This window comes from Clinocottus analis, unplaced genomic scaffold, assembly GCF_023055335.1.
Source record: "Clinocottus analis isolate CAN_PGR_092001 unplaced genomic scaffold, fCliAna1.0.p SCAF_20, whole genome shotgun sequence".
NCBI classification, from domain to species: domain Eukaryota; kingdom Metazoa; phylum Chordata; class Actinopteri; order Perciformes; family Cottidae; genus Clinocottus; species Clinocottus analis.
In genome coordinates this window covers 15444525-15460694 of record NW_027175932.1, presented here as the reverse complement: position 1 = coordinate 15460694, position 16170 = coordinate 15444525, and the positions used below count along the sequence as shown (strand labels likewise).

At 43.5% G+C, this 16170-nt stretch overlaps 1 protein-coding gene across 5 annotated transcripts in view; it reads right to left on the bottom strand.

Moving 5' to 3' along the window:
* Positions 1–3622: 3622 nt before the first annotated feature.
* Positions 3623–16170, bottom strand: part of LOC137791366 (protein bicaudal D homolog 1-like) — a 38776-nt gene continuing 26228 nt past the window's right edge. For 2 of the 5 annotated variants that reach the window (XM_068586253.1, XM_068586254.1), the window contains exon 11: positions 6759–15679. In XM_068586253.1, coding sequence (XP_068442354.1) covers positions 14683–15679 — 997 coding nt within the window. In that variant the 3' untranslated portion in view covers positions 6759–14682. Of the gene's footprint in view, positions 4833–6425; positions 15680–16170 lie in introns of those variants that run through there. The other 3 variants (XR_011078027.1, XM_068586255.1, XR_011078026.1) reach the window with 3 other exon arrangements.

The following is a 16170-nucleotide window of genomic DNA, read 5'->3' as shown; positions in this document are numbered from 1 at the left end:
GACTAAAGTGGAGTTGACAAACAAGCCACACCTAAGCTGCTGGTCAGAAAGTCAAGAGGAGGAACCTGGTCATTCAAGATCAGCTGATCAACAGGAGGATGTTTCTCATGTAGTCATAGATCTCAATAAATCAATGTGGATTGATCATTTTACCATATTCTAAAGAAAGGAAGCACTGAGACCCAGTACTTTATTTCTTGTTTTCTTATGAATGCTTTTATTGTATAAGGCAAATAGTTTGTTTGATACTATGTTCACACTGCAGTGAGAACGTGTCCACCTGTGTGTCTTCACGTTCTCTCAGGTGTCTGGTCTGAACTGTGGTTCTATACTGACCCCTAGTGGTCTTCTTGAGACCTCTGTGTTCTCATCCAGATCAACCACCACGTTCTGATGCAGACACACTCTATGCAATCTAATTAATACATTATGTCTAAACTAATTGCAACCTCTAAAACAAGTTCTCTCTGACACCAGGATCCCTTGACATGGAGCGCTTCATCAAGGTGGCTGTTGTGTTGGATTGAATGAGAGTAATGCAAAGTGTTCAGCATTGCAGTAGTCACACAACAAGGAGGACGTGAACCAGACAACAACAACAACAACAACAACAACAACAACAACAACAACAACATCGAAGGTAACGCACAGTGTGTGTGTGTGTGCACTCCACGGAGTGGCCAGAAAACAGACATTGCTCATAGAAAAACATCAGAAATCAGGTATGGAGTCTCCTTTGGGCCTTTTTGATGATTCCCAGATGTGTTTTCTTATTTATTTATTTATTTTTCCTTAAGCAATGGTATAAATGGAAATGTCTGCTGTGACTTTTGGTCCTCTCTTGAAGGTTTGCTCTTGTGGCATGATTTTTTAGTTTTGTAAATATAGCTTCAATGGTGCTCCTTTAGATCAGGTGACAGATCATGTGACACTTCGATTGCACAGAGGTGGGCTGAGGGGAACACTGTTTGGGAATAAACAAAATAATCTATTCTCAGGCTTCACTTGCAAGCTTTTTCTAGGAACCTTCCACCACAGTTAAGATGTCCGAAGTTTACCCAAATGTCTTCAGGTGACCACAGTATGGAATTTGTATTTTATCGTATCTTCAACAATGTGTTATATGAGGGTAAAACCAAGACAGTGAATAAACACCAGAAACAGACAGCAGTCAGACGAAGTTCCCATATGAGGCAGACGCAACAATTATTACATATATGTTTCTTGACTTTCGTTAAGCTTGGCAAGGTTATGGCAAATAAATCAGTTAAAATAAAAGAGTAGGTAACAAAACATGTGAAGAAAAATTGAATGGATTGAAACGGTTTCCAGAGGAGGTGGTTTCCTCTGGGGAGGAGGAGCGCTGAAGGAGATGAGCTGCAGGAAGCAGCTGAGGCGCTAGCCGCTCCTCACTCGGTCAGTGTTTACAGAGGTAGAGGCGACAACCTCCCAGAGGTCCAAGCGCAGTCTCCTCACGTAGAACCATAATGGAGACTGTCTGGAGCGGGTCGATCCAGGCAATCAATCACTGTGTGCAGGCCTCCCTCATGGACAGCACCGCGAGCAGCAATATGCACACAGCTTGTATACGAAGCCAAAGCATTCCTCTGACATCACATGTCCTGGGATCACATCTCCTGCTGATGCTCATCGGAATAAACATAATAAATGTGTGTGGTCTTGATCTGACATGGGTTTTTACAATTAGTAAAGTCAGATCAAAGAAAATCAGTGACCAGTCTACAGACCATGAGGCTGCCAATGCTGAAGACCTGCAATCTCTCTCCTGACCACCAGGGGGCGACTCCTTGGTTGTATAGAAGTCTATGCTTCATGTCTTAAAGCTGCATTCTCTCTCCTGACCACTAGCGGGCGACTCCTCTGGTTGTATAGAAGTCTATGCTTCATGTGTTAAAGCTGCAATCTCTCTCCTGACCACTAGCGGGCGACTCCTCTGGTTGTATAGAAGTCTATGCTTCATGTCTTAAAGCTGCATTCTCTCTCCTGACCACTAGCGGGCGACTCCTCTGGTTGTATAGAAGTCTATGTAAGTGACTCTACTTCTCTCTTGATGTATTCCCTCAGTAAACATTGTAAACATGAGTTTATGTCTCCATCTCCATTTAAGTGAAAAATGTGATGCACTATGTTTGTTCACTGGTTTATGGGTGTCAGTTTTCCTTTACGTGCATTAAACTCTCGAGCATGCCGAATACAGTCACATGGACAAGAGGAGAGGTTTAGAGGTGCTCCAATCACAGAATAAGAGTTATAAGATGGTCCGTGTTGGCATGAAGACATATAAAGAAATCCTTCGTGCTGCAGCAGCAGGTTTTCGGGTGACAGCAACATCCCTTTTGTTTAACAGCCGAGCTCTCCTGACAGATTTTGGTTGGTGGTCTGACTCTGAATGAAGAGAGGAGGAGAGACAGCATTGAGCATGTGGGGGTTGCTCTTGCAAAGGACTAAGGATGCCAACTCTTTCCTTTATTTAAAATTGCTGCTGGTTTTGTTCACGTAAAAGCAAACTGTTCACAAAAGGACTGCTCGCCCTCGTCAGCATGAAACCGTTTTTACAAAGTAACTGCCATGCAGAGAGAAGACCAGCTGATCGGTTCCCCTTTCCTAGATCCATCAGGCTAGTGCAACGTTGTTGTTTTGTGTGATCAGCTGCTCGAAAAGTCCAAATTCATGCAGCACATAAAGTCCCTACAAGATACCGGTTCACTAAAAATGATTTAAATATGATCATTTCTACTGATTTTAAAAATTGTCTCTAAAATGATGACCTAAATGTTGCTTCAAGGATTGCTCAAGAAATCCAAGAACATCTCAAAAACATGAGTAGCTAGAATGTAAATATATCTTCAGGTTTGACCCTATGGTTATGGTCAGAAAAAAATCTATTTGGGTGTGTAATAAAATGTAAGTTATGTCCTCGCTTCATCGGTCTGAGTCTCTGGTTGGTGGCAGGTTAATGTTCGAGAATTAAAAAGGTTTGTAACAGGTAACATGGAGAGTCGCTATGAAGAGGTGTCCTCCTCTTCCTCCTCTTCCTCTTCCTCCACCTCCACTGCACGAGTCACTGATCCTGATACACTAGCGGCCTCTAGTGGTTAAAAGATGAAGGCCCCAAAACAGACAGCAACTCAGGAGGTCTTATCTAACCCCACAAAGGGGTGTGGTCAGGGGAAATGTTCAAATAGGGTCAAAGAGTTTCAGAAATACATTTTGCACTTTAAGTTTCTAGAAATCTTAGCTCAAAAATTAACTATTAACTTCTTTGCTTATTAATGTCCCTGTTTCTGCTACATCATGGTCTCAAAATGTTTATCACACAAAGCAAATCATTTCACACACACAAGCAAATAATACATTTACACACACTTAGAGGCCCAGCTTATCTCAGCCATCCTCCAGGCATTATAATTGTGGCCTAAGGCTTCCTCACCTTTACCAAACATATGATGTTCTTTCTTCCACATGGAAGCTAGCAAACTCAGACTTTAGATATTCATTCAAAAACAAATGCATTACATAAGAAAGCCCATGGTTCCTCCAGGCTTTTCCTTACAGCCAGAAGGCAGAAAAGCAAAAACAGATGTGAGCATGAGTCCTTTATTTCTGATTTGGAAGGGAGGCTTTTGGGGGAATTGTCTGAAACAAACATATTACAACAATAATGCTTATTAATGCTGAATAATCTCTTCTCCACAGGTCCATCTTGTTTCAAGCATCCTGTACAGAACAGCCCAGTTCCTAAAATCATAGGAATATTATGTTGCAGACTTCAGTCTGTTACAGCCTCCGTCTGTTCCCTCACAGACAAAATGCAGGATGTGTATTCCCTTTATACTCCAGTGCTGCACAGTGTGGTAAAGTCATGAAGCGAATAAACCTCCTCCTTCTGTCATCAGCTTCATGCTTTGTAGGAGCCTGAAGTCAAGTAAAGTTCAATGATGCAATCACAAGTGGTTTTCAAATGAATTGCATCATTTTCCTCCCAGACTGCGGCTCGTGTGCAATTCGATCCTGTTGGCAGTTGAGAGAGTGCTGCAAGCATTTGTGGATAATGATGGAGTCCTATTCCAGTGTGGCAGAGCACAGAGGTGACACCCGAGCAGTGTCAACGCCACAGAGAGGACCTGATGAATACTGATGCGCTTCCAGCTCTTTGTAGCTTAGCTGTGCTGCTAACAGTCACAAACAACAGGTGTTTGGAATGCTCGGCATCAGTTTGTGCTTATCCTACAAGGTGATGAAGAGGCAGACTTATGTGTCAGAATAATACAAGTCAAAGGGACAAAAACATGGTGAATGCTCTTCATATGGGTATAAAAGAAGCCTCAGAACCTCCACAGCTACACATGCTTCATGAACGCACACAAAGGTTAACATATATGGTGTCTTTCTGTTTGTGATACACATAAATGTTCATGTCACATAGGCAACACAAAGAAAAGATTTGATTAACTTGATTTTGATTATTCAAAATATCCAAACTGAATGGATGAATTCATAGATAAGTAGGTTCAGCAGTTCTGACAATGGATGTATCAGGAGGTCCACGTGGCTCTGCTGGCAGCATCATCTCTGCTTCTCCATGTAATGTAAGTGTGAGCCACGCACCCTCCTTGACGTCACTGAGGTTCAAGGTGGGCAAGGTCCTCTGGACAGACTGTTGGGAAAGTCTTCAGGGTCAACAGTGTCAGGGGTCAGGGGTTGTGTCCCACAGAGATGGAGGACCCACAGGCGACTGAGGAAGCCTGACAGGAGGCACTCGTGGTGGGCGGAGCCAAGGTCAGTGATCCACGAGGGTCGACACACTGCTGCTGAGAACAAGAGAGCAAGGAGTAGAGAGCCTACAGTTTATAGGCATCCGGGGGTTTTACATAGACCACAATGCCTAGCAGCCATCTGTCGTATAGCCGGGGAGCTAAATGTCGCATTGGAATGCACATTTCTTTTATAAAATGTGAAGGTAATCCTTTGAAGCAAACATTATTTTGTATTTTGTAAACATGTACAATGATTGTATGGAGGAAAACATCAGGTTCCTATGAAGGAATTACATTACAGCTGGACAGACAGGTAGACAGGTGGTCTAGGGAGACAGAGGGGTAGTAGACAGGTAGGTATGTAGACATGTAGCTAGACAAACAGATAGTGAAGTCGTGAGGTAGGTAACAGACAGGTAGGTAGACAGACAGGTAGGTAGACAGACCGTTAGACAAGTAGAGGCATTTAATGTATTGATTGCTGTCAGGACCTGAAGATCATTTTAAAAAGAAATCTGTCTTTTCTGACTGAAAAAGACAGATTGGAAGTCGAGACACAAAAACCAATGCACATTAATCACTGCATTGACCGACAAGGTAACAGAAAAATGTTCTGTACTGTAATTCAGCCAGAGCAGCTTCATTGACTGAACAGTGATGCACACAGAGACAAGTGCTCCATATGTCAGAAGACTCTCATCTTTGATGGAACAGGTCACAACAGTTCACAGGCCAAAAGCCTCAGGCAGCAACTTCTTCTTTCTCAGAGAACTCTCAGAACAACGAGGCTCTACATAGATGGTGTGACTATGCTCAGGCTGAAGCAGCATGGGGGATCTATGAGTTGAATTTTCCCCTGAAGATGGCGCTAGATTAAATGTCAAAGGATCACCCAAGTTATCTGAATTCATCCAGAGAAGATGATGAACGTCTGAACCCAAACCCCCAATGTGAACCTCATGGTGGTGCAAGTGGGAAAGTCGAAGAGTAATGCTGGTCAGCGGCCCAGAGCTTCAAACTCTGATGTTCTCGGTTCCCCTCCCATCAGGGATGACGTGCCAAAATACTCCTCTCATGTGTCTTTTCTAAATATACTTCATGTTCATTACATGCAAAAAGTCTCATTTCAAAATAGTTATTGTGTGTATTTCATTCGGCTGAGGCAGAAACTACTTGTTCGGCTCAGGAAGAGGTGGTGCTTCTGGTTCAAATAAGTTTCTTACATAAAATAATGTATATAAAATATAAAAACTATGGCAAAATAAGTAAATGTTGACTTGATTTCGTAAAGGACATGAACAGCAGTATCCCAGGTCAAAGTCCTCCCCACGTGGACTTCCTCATTCTTTATGTCTAAAACTGGTGCGTCATGAAGGCCAACAGGGGAACTGCATTTGTAGAGCTACTTTCTTGTTTTGCGTCCACTTGAAGTGTCAACGTTCAGTATTCACACACACATTCATACACTGGAGGTAGAGGCTGCCATACCAGCTGCAACTCATTGGCAGATCGAGTTGGAGGATCAGCAGAGTTCCTCCTCTGGGGACCAGGAATGTCTGAACAGATGCTCATCATTCATTTGAATGCAATAGCCTGAGATACCTGCCTGGCTCTAGAGTACGCTGAGTGACCATGATGTTGCTTTACCTGTAAAGGGAGTTGAGGGCCCCTCAGCTGTGGGGAGGGTATGCAGAGCGGCACTGTGGCAGAAGGCTACTGACGATCTGCAAGAGACTGACACTGTTAGATAGACACACAGCACAGATATGCACTGTCAATAGTTCAGAGATAATCATGAAAGGTAGATAAATGCTTGTCCAAAGTTAAATAAATACCCACAAATCAGTGAGGTTAAAGGGTAACTCGATCATTTTCACTCTGCATCTTCGCACTGCGTGGAGTTCAACTTGGACCAGCCAGGTCCCAGCCTCAACCACGAGCAAAGATGTGGTGTGGTTGACTCACATTCAGCACAAAAATGGCCTCGCCCGGTGACGCCTCACCTGCATCCCTCCATGTGTGACTGTGACTGTGCAGCCTCAATATATGTCCATCAAAGTGCCACTGAGAGAGGAATGAAAGGTTTTTTATTTACCTTTCACTTGATCTGGGATGCTGAATGCTGTGTCTCACAAAGTCTGGCTTAAAGAATGAATATGAATATGTCAATAAGACCTAACATCTCACAAGGTTTTTAGAATTAGAATATGCTCGAGTGAGATTTGGTTGGACACAATAACAATCAGATAGAATCAAGGTAAAGAGATTAAAAAAGGTTTTATTTCTCTTTTGTGTCAGACTCTCAGAATAACAATGTGAGCGCTGCAGTGACGGGTGTTGATGAGAGGTGATCACAGCGCAGCAGGTCAGTGGCGTCTGCAGCGTCAGACCAGACCTGAACCTGTTGTCCCCATGAGTCACTGAGACACACAAACATGGACACATTACGGGTTTAGTGTTTTGATGTAAAGTCAGATTAAGTGATTTTTGTATTGTTTGAAAGTTTTGCTCTGTGGGACATTGGTCTTATGTATGAATAATGTATGAACTTGTAACCACAAATAAATATGATGGAGAACAATATTTCTTGTTATGAAGGCGGAGAATGATGATCAACTGTACAATCACAAAATACAACACACAAAGTATTTATGTATAGATATTTACAATATATATTAACATACCACTGTACAGTTAAAGCTTTAAACTACTTGTACACGTGCATATAAAGTGGTCAGAAAGCAACAGGCATGGGACACATGGAGTGGAAGGAACTAACAGTCTGGATGCTCAGAGGAGCTGCTAACAGGACGCTGCCTCTCCGGACCAACGGAGGCTTCATTCAATCAGATCAAAGTGAGAGTTGTGTGATCTGGTGGATATTGCAAAGTCATACAGTGACAGGAGATTGGAGCTGTAGCTAGACAGACATTTATGAAATGATTTTAGACACAAAGCTTTCTCTGGCCTCGCAGAATTAGACTGAGGGCCAAGAAAGAAAACAAGAAGTTTATGCAAAGTTGCCAAATTGTTTACATTTCCTGCGGCCGGTGGGGCTCATCGTCGTCCTTGAATGACATTGTGAATGTTTTGAACTATTTCAATCCAAACATGAGGGACAACTGTTTCCAATCAAAGCTAACGTTCATGGCAGGTTTCTTTCAATACAATACAATAAACTTTATTGTCCCACTCGGGAAATTTGTCTTCCCACTCGGGAAATTTGACCCATGAAATTTGTTTCATGGGTTTTTTGGTGAAAAAGTGAAACATGATCCAGAGTTTAACGATCTATTCTCGAGGAAAACAAGCACCTGCAGCACTCCTTCACAACAGAATGGAGTTTTCCCAACATTAAGACTGGGTGTCTCCCATTTACTGTAACCTCTGCTGTGTGAAGACCCTCCCCGACCTGCCGTCATTCCAGTCATATGTGGACCAGCTACAGCCAAGTAGCCTCCCGTCAACCTGCACAGGTCTTGTGCTTGTGGGGAAGCAATGATTGTACCTCTGAAGTTTAAAAGTGTAATCCTCGCCGAGACACTGTTACACTTACACTTGTTATGAGGCTGGACTGAATCATTTGGGTTTGTGTTGCTACATCAGCAGTCGGAGCTGAAGTATCGTTCTCCCTCCGTACTGTCGCAGTATCAGCACCACTGAACTACCTTCAGACATCTACTTGGACTGGAAATTTGCATTTTTTTGCAATTTTTCTTCTTTTTTATTTGATGTGCAGCACTTCTGGTCTCAATTTCACTTACATCTTCACAAGCACTCCATTGATGCGGATTCAAATATTGCAAGATATGGTACGTTTTCTGCAATGACAGCTTCAGTTACTTTGACTGACAGACCAGCCTCGAGAGGACCAACGACACACGCAGCATGAGGCCCCTGTGTGGCCGGACTGCAGTCCTGATGTTCAGGCTCCTTGGTTATCCAGTTAGAGCAGCAGTCCAGTCACCAGAGAGAATGTTGACATTGTACATCTCTGCATTACATGGAATGCTGTACGTTGAATGTCGAGGTGTCTGAACCACAAATATGTCTCATTATTATGTTTCATATCAGCCTCGTATCACGTTTCAGTAACACACAATGCCACGTGGTTAAATGTTGTGTGAGTCAACAAAACTACTTGGTTAAGGTTAGAAAAAAGATCAAGTGTGTGTTACATTACATTACATTTAGCTGACGCTTTTATCCAGAGAGACTTACAATAAGTGCATTTAACCTCGTGAGAACAAACTCAGAACAAGAAGAATCAGGAAAGTTCATTTCTTCAATAAAGTCAAACTACAAAGTGCTATCAGTAAGACCATTTACAAGCTACTAAAGTGCTACTGCGCTACCTTCCTTATTCAAGGTGTAGTCAGGAAAGATGAGTTTTTAGTTAGTGACGGAAGATGTAGACACTTCCTGATGTCAATGGAGCTCATTCCACCACCGAGGAGCCAGGAAGCAAACAGTCGTGACTTAGTTGAGTGTTTAGCTCGCAGAGACGGAGCGACAAGCTGATTGGCTGAAGCTGAGCGGAGCGAACGAGCTGGGCTGTCTGGTTAAAATAATAACTAGACAATGTAACTAGTGTGAATAAAGAATAACAACCCTTAGGTACGCCACAAAAGTCGAGTCAACATTTACTTTAGGTTTTACACGGGACATCCTGGTCTCTGTCTCGTGTGGTATACTCGTTATTATTCCACCTAACTTTCTACATGCTACATCACTTTGTGGTTTGCAGAATGACACAACTTGTTCATGGCGACTGGACTCAGTGTAGCTGCCTTTGGAAACGACTAAGAGCTTATCCAAGAGGGCAAACTGCTCCGGTCACAAGCAGACAAACCAAAATCAATCAGATGATTTCTCTGTGAGAACCAGCTCTTTTTGAAATGTCTGTATGGGAAAACTCCCTCTGTTGAACTGTAATGAAGGCTACTTGCTTCAAGGCAATAATGGAACATTTTTGGGAACACATTAGTAAAAAAGTGCTGAAATGAATACTGTCAACAATACCATATTGAAGGGAAGGTATGTCATTATCAGAATAAACACATCATTTCAAACTGTAATATTTCTCCAGAACCCGACTTAACATTTCTTTGACCTACATGTATGATTCACTCCAGAGATGTTTGCCAAAATGAGCACACCAATCACACAGCCGGGCGCTAAAGCAGTCAACTTTAACATCGGTCTCTGAGGAACACTGACACAACATATGAGTGGAACCGCACACCTGCTGCTCCAGTAGGTGTGTCATGGGGCAGATAACAACATTTGACAGACCTCCGGTTGTCTCTCATTGGTTCATTTTTCCCTTGATCGAAATTTAGCAGTTGGTTGGCGGAGAACAGAGAGGCGTGTGCCGCTGTGCTTGTGTGACTTGTATCTGTGGCCAGAGCGAGGGGATCACAGAGAGGAGGTCACACTGGTTTCCTTCTTTTACCTCAACAGGTTACACCCACACAAGATGTTCATGTTCCTTACCCTTCAGTGTACTTTTGAATCACCTCAACAAAGAACATCCTGGATGTTGATTTGAAATGCAAATAGCTGACTTGTTGATACGGGCAGTGCACATTATCAACATTACTGCTCATCTCTCTGGAGCGCTTCACATTCAGGGATGTTTTCCTGTCTTCCCAGGCTCCCACTATGTGTCATGTCACGCGTTATTCAAATGTGCTGGACTAACATCAGGTGAATATTGAATAATGTTCTGCATCACCATCATCATCATCATCATCTCCTGGAACATTTCAGCCACTGAGCAGATCACAACGTAAACATAGAGCATTGCACTCTGAGTGACCAATGCAGGACAACATTACATTATGCACGTACACAAAACGACACGATTTACTCCGGCGAGAAAGGTTTCTTACAAATATGATATTTGTTTAATGAAAATAAATTGATTCATAAATTGTTTCACAATAGGAATTTATTGGATATTTTTTGAACTCGTAATGTAAATTGGGCGCTCAAGGGCATAAAAAATAATCAAAATTGTCATTTTTGACAACACAGCTTGTTTCTCTAGCTTGTTTGGACTCCCAGTGATTTAAGGTTTGTTTATGAACTGGCCTCCTGTCGTTTGGCATAAAGCAACCTCCGTGCCTGACAGGTTTCCGCAGCTGAAAGGGAGCTCAGAATTGTTTCTAAAAGCAAATGGGTTTTTTATTTTTAGCATTTTTCCTGGAAAATAATATATGAGCTACTCAGTGACGTAAGTGCTCGAGACAGAGATTAAGACTCAGCTCAACACGGTGTGATGGCTTTAGGTCAGAACAAGCATGTTTCAAGTGACTGCATATACATTTCCACCGCTTGTGGAATAAATGGAAACCAGTAGTTGAGAGGGAGGAAAAACTGAAAGTATACAGCGTTTATTTAAAAATGGTCCGCAGTAAAGAATGTGACATGTGCTCATTGTTTAAAGAAGTACAACACTGGTGTGGTGCCAGAACGGAAGCATTGTCCTACTAACTATCTGATGGAAATGCAACGTCCCTGACCTCTAATGACACGTGGGAGAGACCCTGTGTTTCTTATACATGTTGTGGTCACACTTTTTCTACAACAAAATTCAACCAACGGGGCAGGACACAGAAGATTCTATTTGCTCATTAAAAATGTGGTTGGAGACAAAGAGCTTTAGCGGTTTGAGTTAGAAAAATAACATGCAAAATCAACCTTGAAATTAGCCAATTCGAAATCTGGAAAATACCGGTGCCTGTCAAATGAGGTTTTGCCCCATGTTGCATAAAAAAGAATGTTCATGTGTAGACAGGAGAGTGCATTCATTTACAATGTTAGACAAGAGTCAGTTGTGATAGTCTGAATGAATAGATCAGGACAGAAAGAAGAAAGAAAGTGACCATTAAAGGCTTCGATGACACAAACGGGAAAAGAAAGGTGTACATTGCAGAGGAGTGGAGGGGACGTGGGTCAGTATTCCCCAAGTCGGTATGCTGGACCACACTCAAAGAATATCTACTGACAGGTAAATATTTCTGATTTAGCTGAGTCATTATCCCCACTGACAGTGAAAAGAGAAAATACACACAAAACCAGCAATTTAGCCTGAGGGGCGGTGTGGAAATGGAAAATTAAGAAAGCACATTATTATTTCTAGACAGGCATTTGATAGGCTACACTGTGCAGGTGCTGTATAATGGCTTTTTAAGGCACACAGACACAAGGACTATCTTATATCTCACATAAGTTCTTTGCCAGTTCAGAAATGAGTTTGCTGTCACCTCAGGTCGAACGGTAAGGTGGACATCAATCGTGTTTCCAGTACAGAGGTGGAGATGTATTGTGACTAGCTTGCTAGCTAACCACATGAACAAAACAGTTCCTGGAAGGAGTGCTTTCAGTTTTATGGGCCTCTGCATCGTCTATAATCGTCTGTAATTACGGGCAGCAGAGTAGGAATCGCATCGCAGCCCTCTGGGTCTGACTCAAAGTCAAAGACGTCAGAAAGTTTTGACAGATAACATCTCTTACTTGGCAGAGGAGAACTAAAAGAATGTTAAGAAACTGGTGGCAAAATGGCTGCAAAGCTGTCACCACTGCAGTTGCATCTGATTAAATCCAATATTAAAACTACTTGGATCGAATGCACTACCAAAGTGGAGCACTCCCAAGTTCACACACCTCATCATGCTCTCTACTGGACACCCGATGCAATGTATATCAGTCTTCTCGCATACTTCTTTGAATTTCAGAATTCCTTTAACCGGACTAGAAATGAGCTCTGACCTTCAATCTCATCATGGGAGATCTGTTCTTTCAGTTGATAATAGTCATTCTGGTTTGGTTGTTGACTCATTTTGGTTGAGTCAGGCGTGTCTCGCTCCCTGAGTTTGGTGCAGTGCCGTGAACAAGAGTTAACACAACCTGTACACACTGTGTGAGTCTGTGTGGCTGCATGAACCTTGACACAGTGTAACTCTGAAATCAGCCATGATGGTGCGTAGATTAGTCTTAAATCACTTCCTCTTCCTGTCAGTATGTGGAGATAAAGATGCTAAGTTGATTAGTCATGTGGTAGCACTTTCTTGAATCACGTGTTTAATGGTCCTTAATTTGAGCATATGGTTTCTGACAAAATGATTTGCATAAGAATGGGACTCATCGATACATTACTGTTCATCTCCTCTTTGAACAACTGTGTGGTTAATGGGGGTTTGCATATCGCTCTGAGGAAAGTCAGCTGTAATTTATGGGTGACATGATGAAGGAATTTGACTGGTTAAGGATTCCCTCCTAATTGTCAGGTTTCCTTATTTTAAATGAATAGTTAGAATTGTTTTTTAATGGTTGATTTACATGAAGGCAGGGTTGGTAACCGTTTTAATTCTTTCATCTACATGTTTGATATGTGTGTTGAAATTCTCATGACATGGACGGAGGCCTGTCGGTGTTGAAGACTTGGAGTCTTCCTCACTTTGATCAACGTTCAGAGCTGCTGCTGCTTGATACCTTCATTGGAAATGAGATGGCAACACTGGGCTGGTTTTTAGGTTGGATCCTTTCTTTATCGAGAATACTCTGCTAGTTTCTCAAGATTACCAACCTGGGCTTTAAAGCAAGTTAAAATCAGAAATGAGGAGGAGACTTTAGACTATTGAGACACATCATCACAGCTATTCTCCACGTATATTCTTAGAGTAACAATGACTAAACGATGGTATTCTGTCGTAGGCCATGTTTGAGTGCTCTCCTTCTCATAAGTTCTGACCTGCCACTACCTTCTGTACAGCATGCACCCTCTATCAGATCAAATGTTCATATGGAAGGGGGAGGGAGTCTACAGGAGAAGAGCATCCAAACGTGATCATGCATAGCTGAGAAAATGTCTATGTAAGAACCAACCACTGGGCGGTGCTGGAGATGGACAGTAGGTTGATGGAAACAACCCGGGACAAGAAATAAAGAATTCTCACCGTCCAGTCCACACGTGTCTCATTGTACAAGTGTGTGTGTGTGTGTGTGTGTGTGTGTGTGTGTGTGTGTGTGTGTGTGTGTGAAGAGAGATTGTGATCGTAGCTGGAACACTAAAGGAATCAGTATGCTTCAAACAAAGCTTGATGGAAGGTCAAACACCCTCCCCGCACGATCCCAAGTTGGAGTTCAGGATGCCGCGTCTGACAAACTTTTAGAAATGACAACCCGACAAGCATGCCGACGTGGATGCAGCAACTTGCCAGATGTGCATTGGTGTAAAACATATCAATAAGTCTTCTGGACAGATCTTCATGTCCCTCCTCATTAGGTCAGGAAGGGTATAAACACTTCATTTCAGACATGTTCGGACAACACTTGGAACCTGATTTGTTTGAATCACACTGAACCCTGAGGCATCAAGTACCTCGTCGACAGAGGAGAACGCTTGCACTGAAAGAAATGTGGTTTACAGTGTTTGTATACAGAATCACTTCAGAATGGATATTATATTGAATATAGAGGACGGTATTTAATGTCATGACATATTCCCCTTATTCAAACCTATGAAAGTGTGCACCAAATATCCGGTCAATGTCTGAATGTCTCTGTGTTTTAATCACTCCATGCATGTGTGGTCTCAACCTGAAGAACCTAAATTCTAAAAACGTTCATTTAAAAGTCTCTATTAAGGTCCTCCTGTGGACCAATCAGCAGTCTCAGAAAAGAAGGAAGGTGGGGGCACTTGTGCTCCTTTTGTCAAATCCCTGAGCAAAGTCACTGAACATTCAGAACCCATTGGCCAAAGCTTAGGCACAGGAAACCACTCTGTCCTCCTCTCTGTGAGCCCCGACTCAAGCAAAAGGCTGCAGTTGTAATGTCAATAAGGAGTCTGGTGGAAAGGCCTTCAGAAGACTTACATTAAAGGGTTTATAGTTCGGGGTCAGTGCCGCGGCCTGTACGAACTGTAGTATCTGGGGTAGAGGGGCGTGTAATTGGTAGAGTGGTTGTAGGAGGAGGTGCCAGGTGTGAGGTAGGAGCTAGAGGGGGTAAAAGCAGGAGAGGAGCTGTAGTAGGCAGAGGAATAGCTGTGGGAGGAGGAGTAAGGGGAGGGTGAGGAGGGAGTGTAGAGGACAGAGGAACGCGTCAGGCTGGACAGGGGCCGAGTTCGGGGTGAAGGGCTCCATGTGGAGCGCCTGAGCCCCAGAACAGGGGACCGGTAAGGAGAGGAGGGGGCAGATCCAGGTTGGGTCGGCCTTGTGATGGTGGTGGATGGGGGAGAGGTATGAGAGTCTGGGGTGTAGTGCCTGGAGGGGCCCGAACTACGGGGCAGAGCGGGGGAGACGTTGACACTGAAACTGTGGGAGTCAACCACAAACGTCCGCACCCCTAGGGTCCACTGGGAGTGAGCCAGCTTCAGAGGGGTTGAGGGCGGGGTCCGCACTGAGGAGGAGGCCTCCAGACACGGGGGGCCGTCTGGCGCCGGAGGGCCATCGAATGAAGGGGCCGCTGCAGATGATGGAGAGCGAGGAGGTATGTGTGACGAAGGGGAGGTGAGAGCTGAGGCCAGAGATGCACTGACCGCAGATGGGCTAAGGGGCATAGTGGGATCATCAGGAAGAACTGACACAGGGCTAGGAAGGCCTGAAAGATGGAGGCCGACAGGGGCCAAAGCTGAAGTGGAGCCTTGGACTATGTTGGAGGCCGAAGCCAAGGCCGGGGGACTTACTTTGGGGGTGCTGGTCTTCATGCGGTTCAGCCTGCCCCCGCGGGTGCGGTGGGTCTGCTCTTGATCGAAAGCCAAATCCTCCAGGCGCTGGGTGAGAGCCAGTTTCTGCTGGATGGCCATCCGAAGGAGGGAGTTCAGAGTCTTCTTTTCGTCTTCGGCCGCAGCGAGCTGCCGCTGCATCTCATCCAGCTGGGTAACATACTCGTCACACCTGAAGAGAGAAGGTTGGACAGGTTGGATGAGGCTGCCGGTGAAAAAAAGAGACCATGAAGAGACACTTCTTTGTTTCCTGCTTGGATGTTGCTTTTCTCTTAATTAACATGTGTTGTTCAGTTTCAGGACATTTGAACAGACCAGGTCTAAAGTGTTCATAAGTGAGTTTTAAAGGGTTTTATTTAGCTGCTGTGCTAACTCTAAGCTAGCCAGTGGTTAGCTGTAGTGATAGAAGAGTGGTACTGATCTTCTTATCTAACTTTTCTTTTATGTTCATGTTTATCAACATATTCCTCGGATTGAGAGAACATGTAGCTTACACATATTGTTGAAATAAAAAACTACTGCTCTGTGCTGTCTAGGTTAGAACTGAGAAGCCTTTATATAACGAACAAGCCAGCATTTATTCATTTAGTAGATCTGAGAGGAACTGCTTCGTGTTTCACATCACACATAGTCATCAGTCATTGTTAATCTAAATCAGATTTT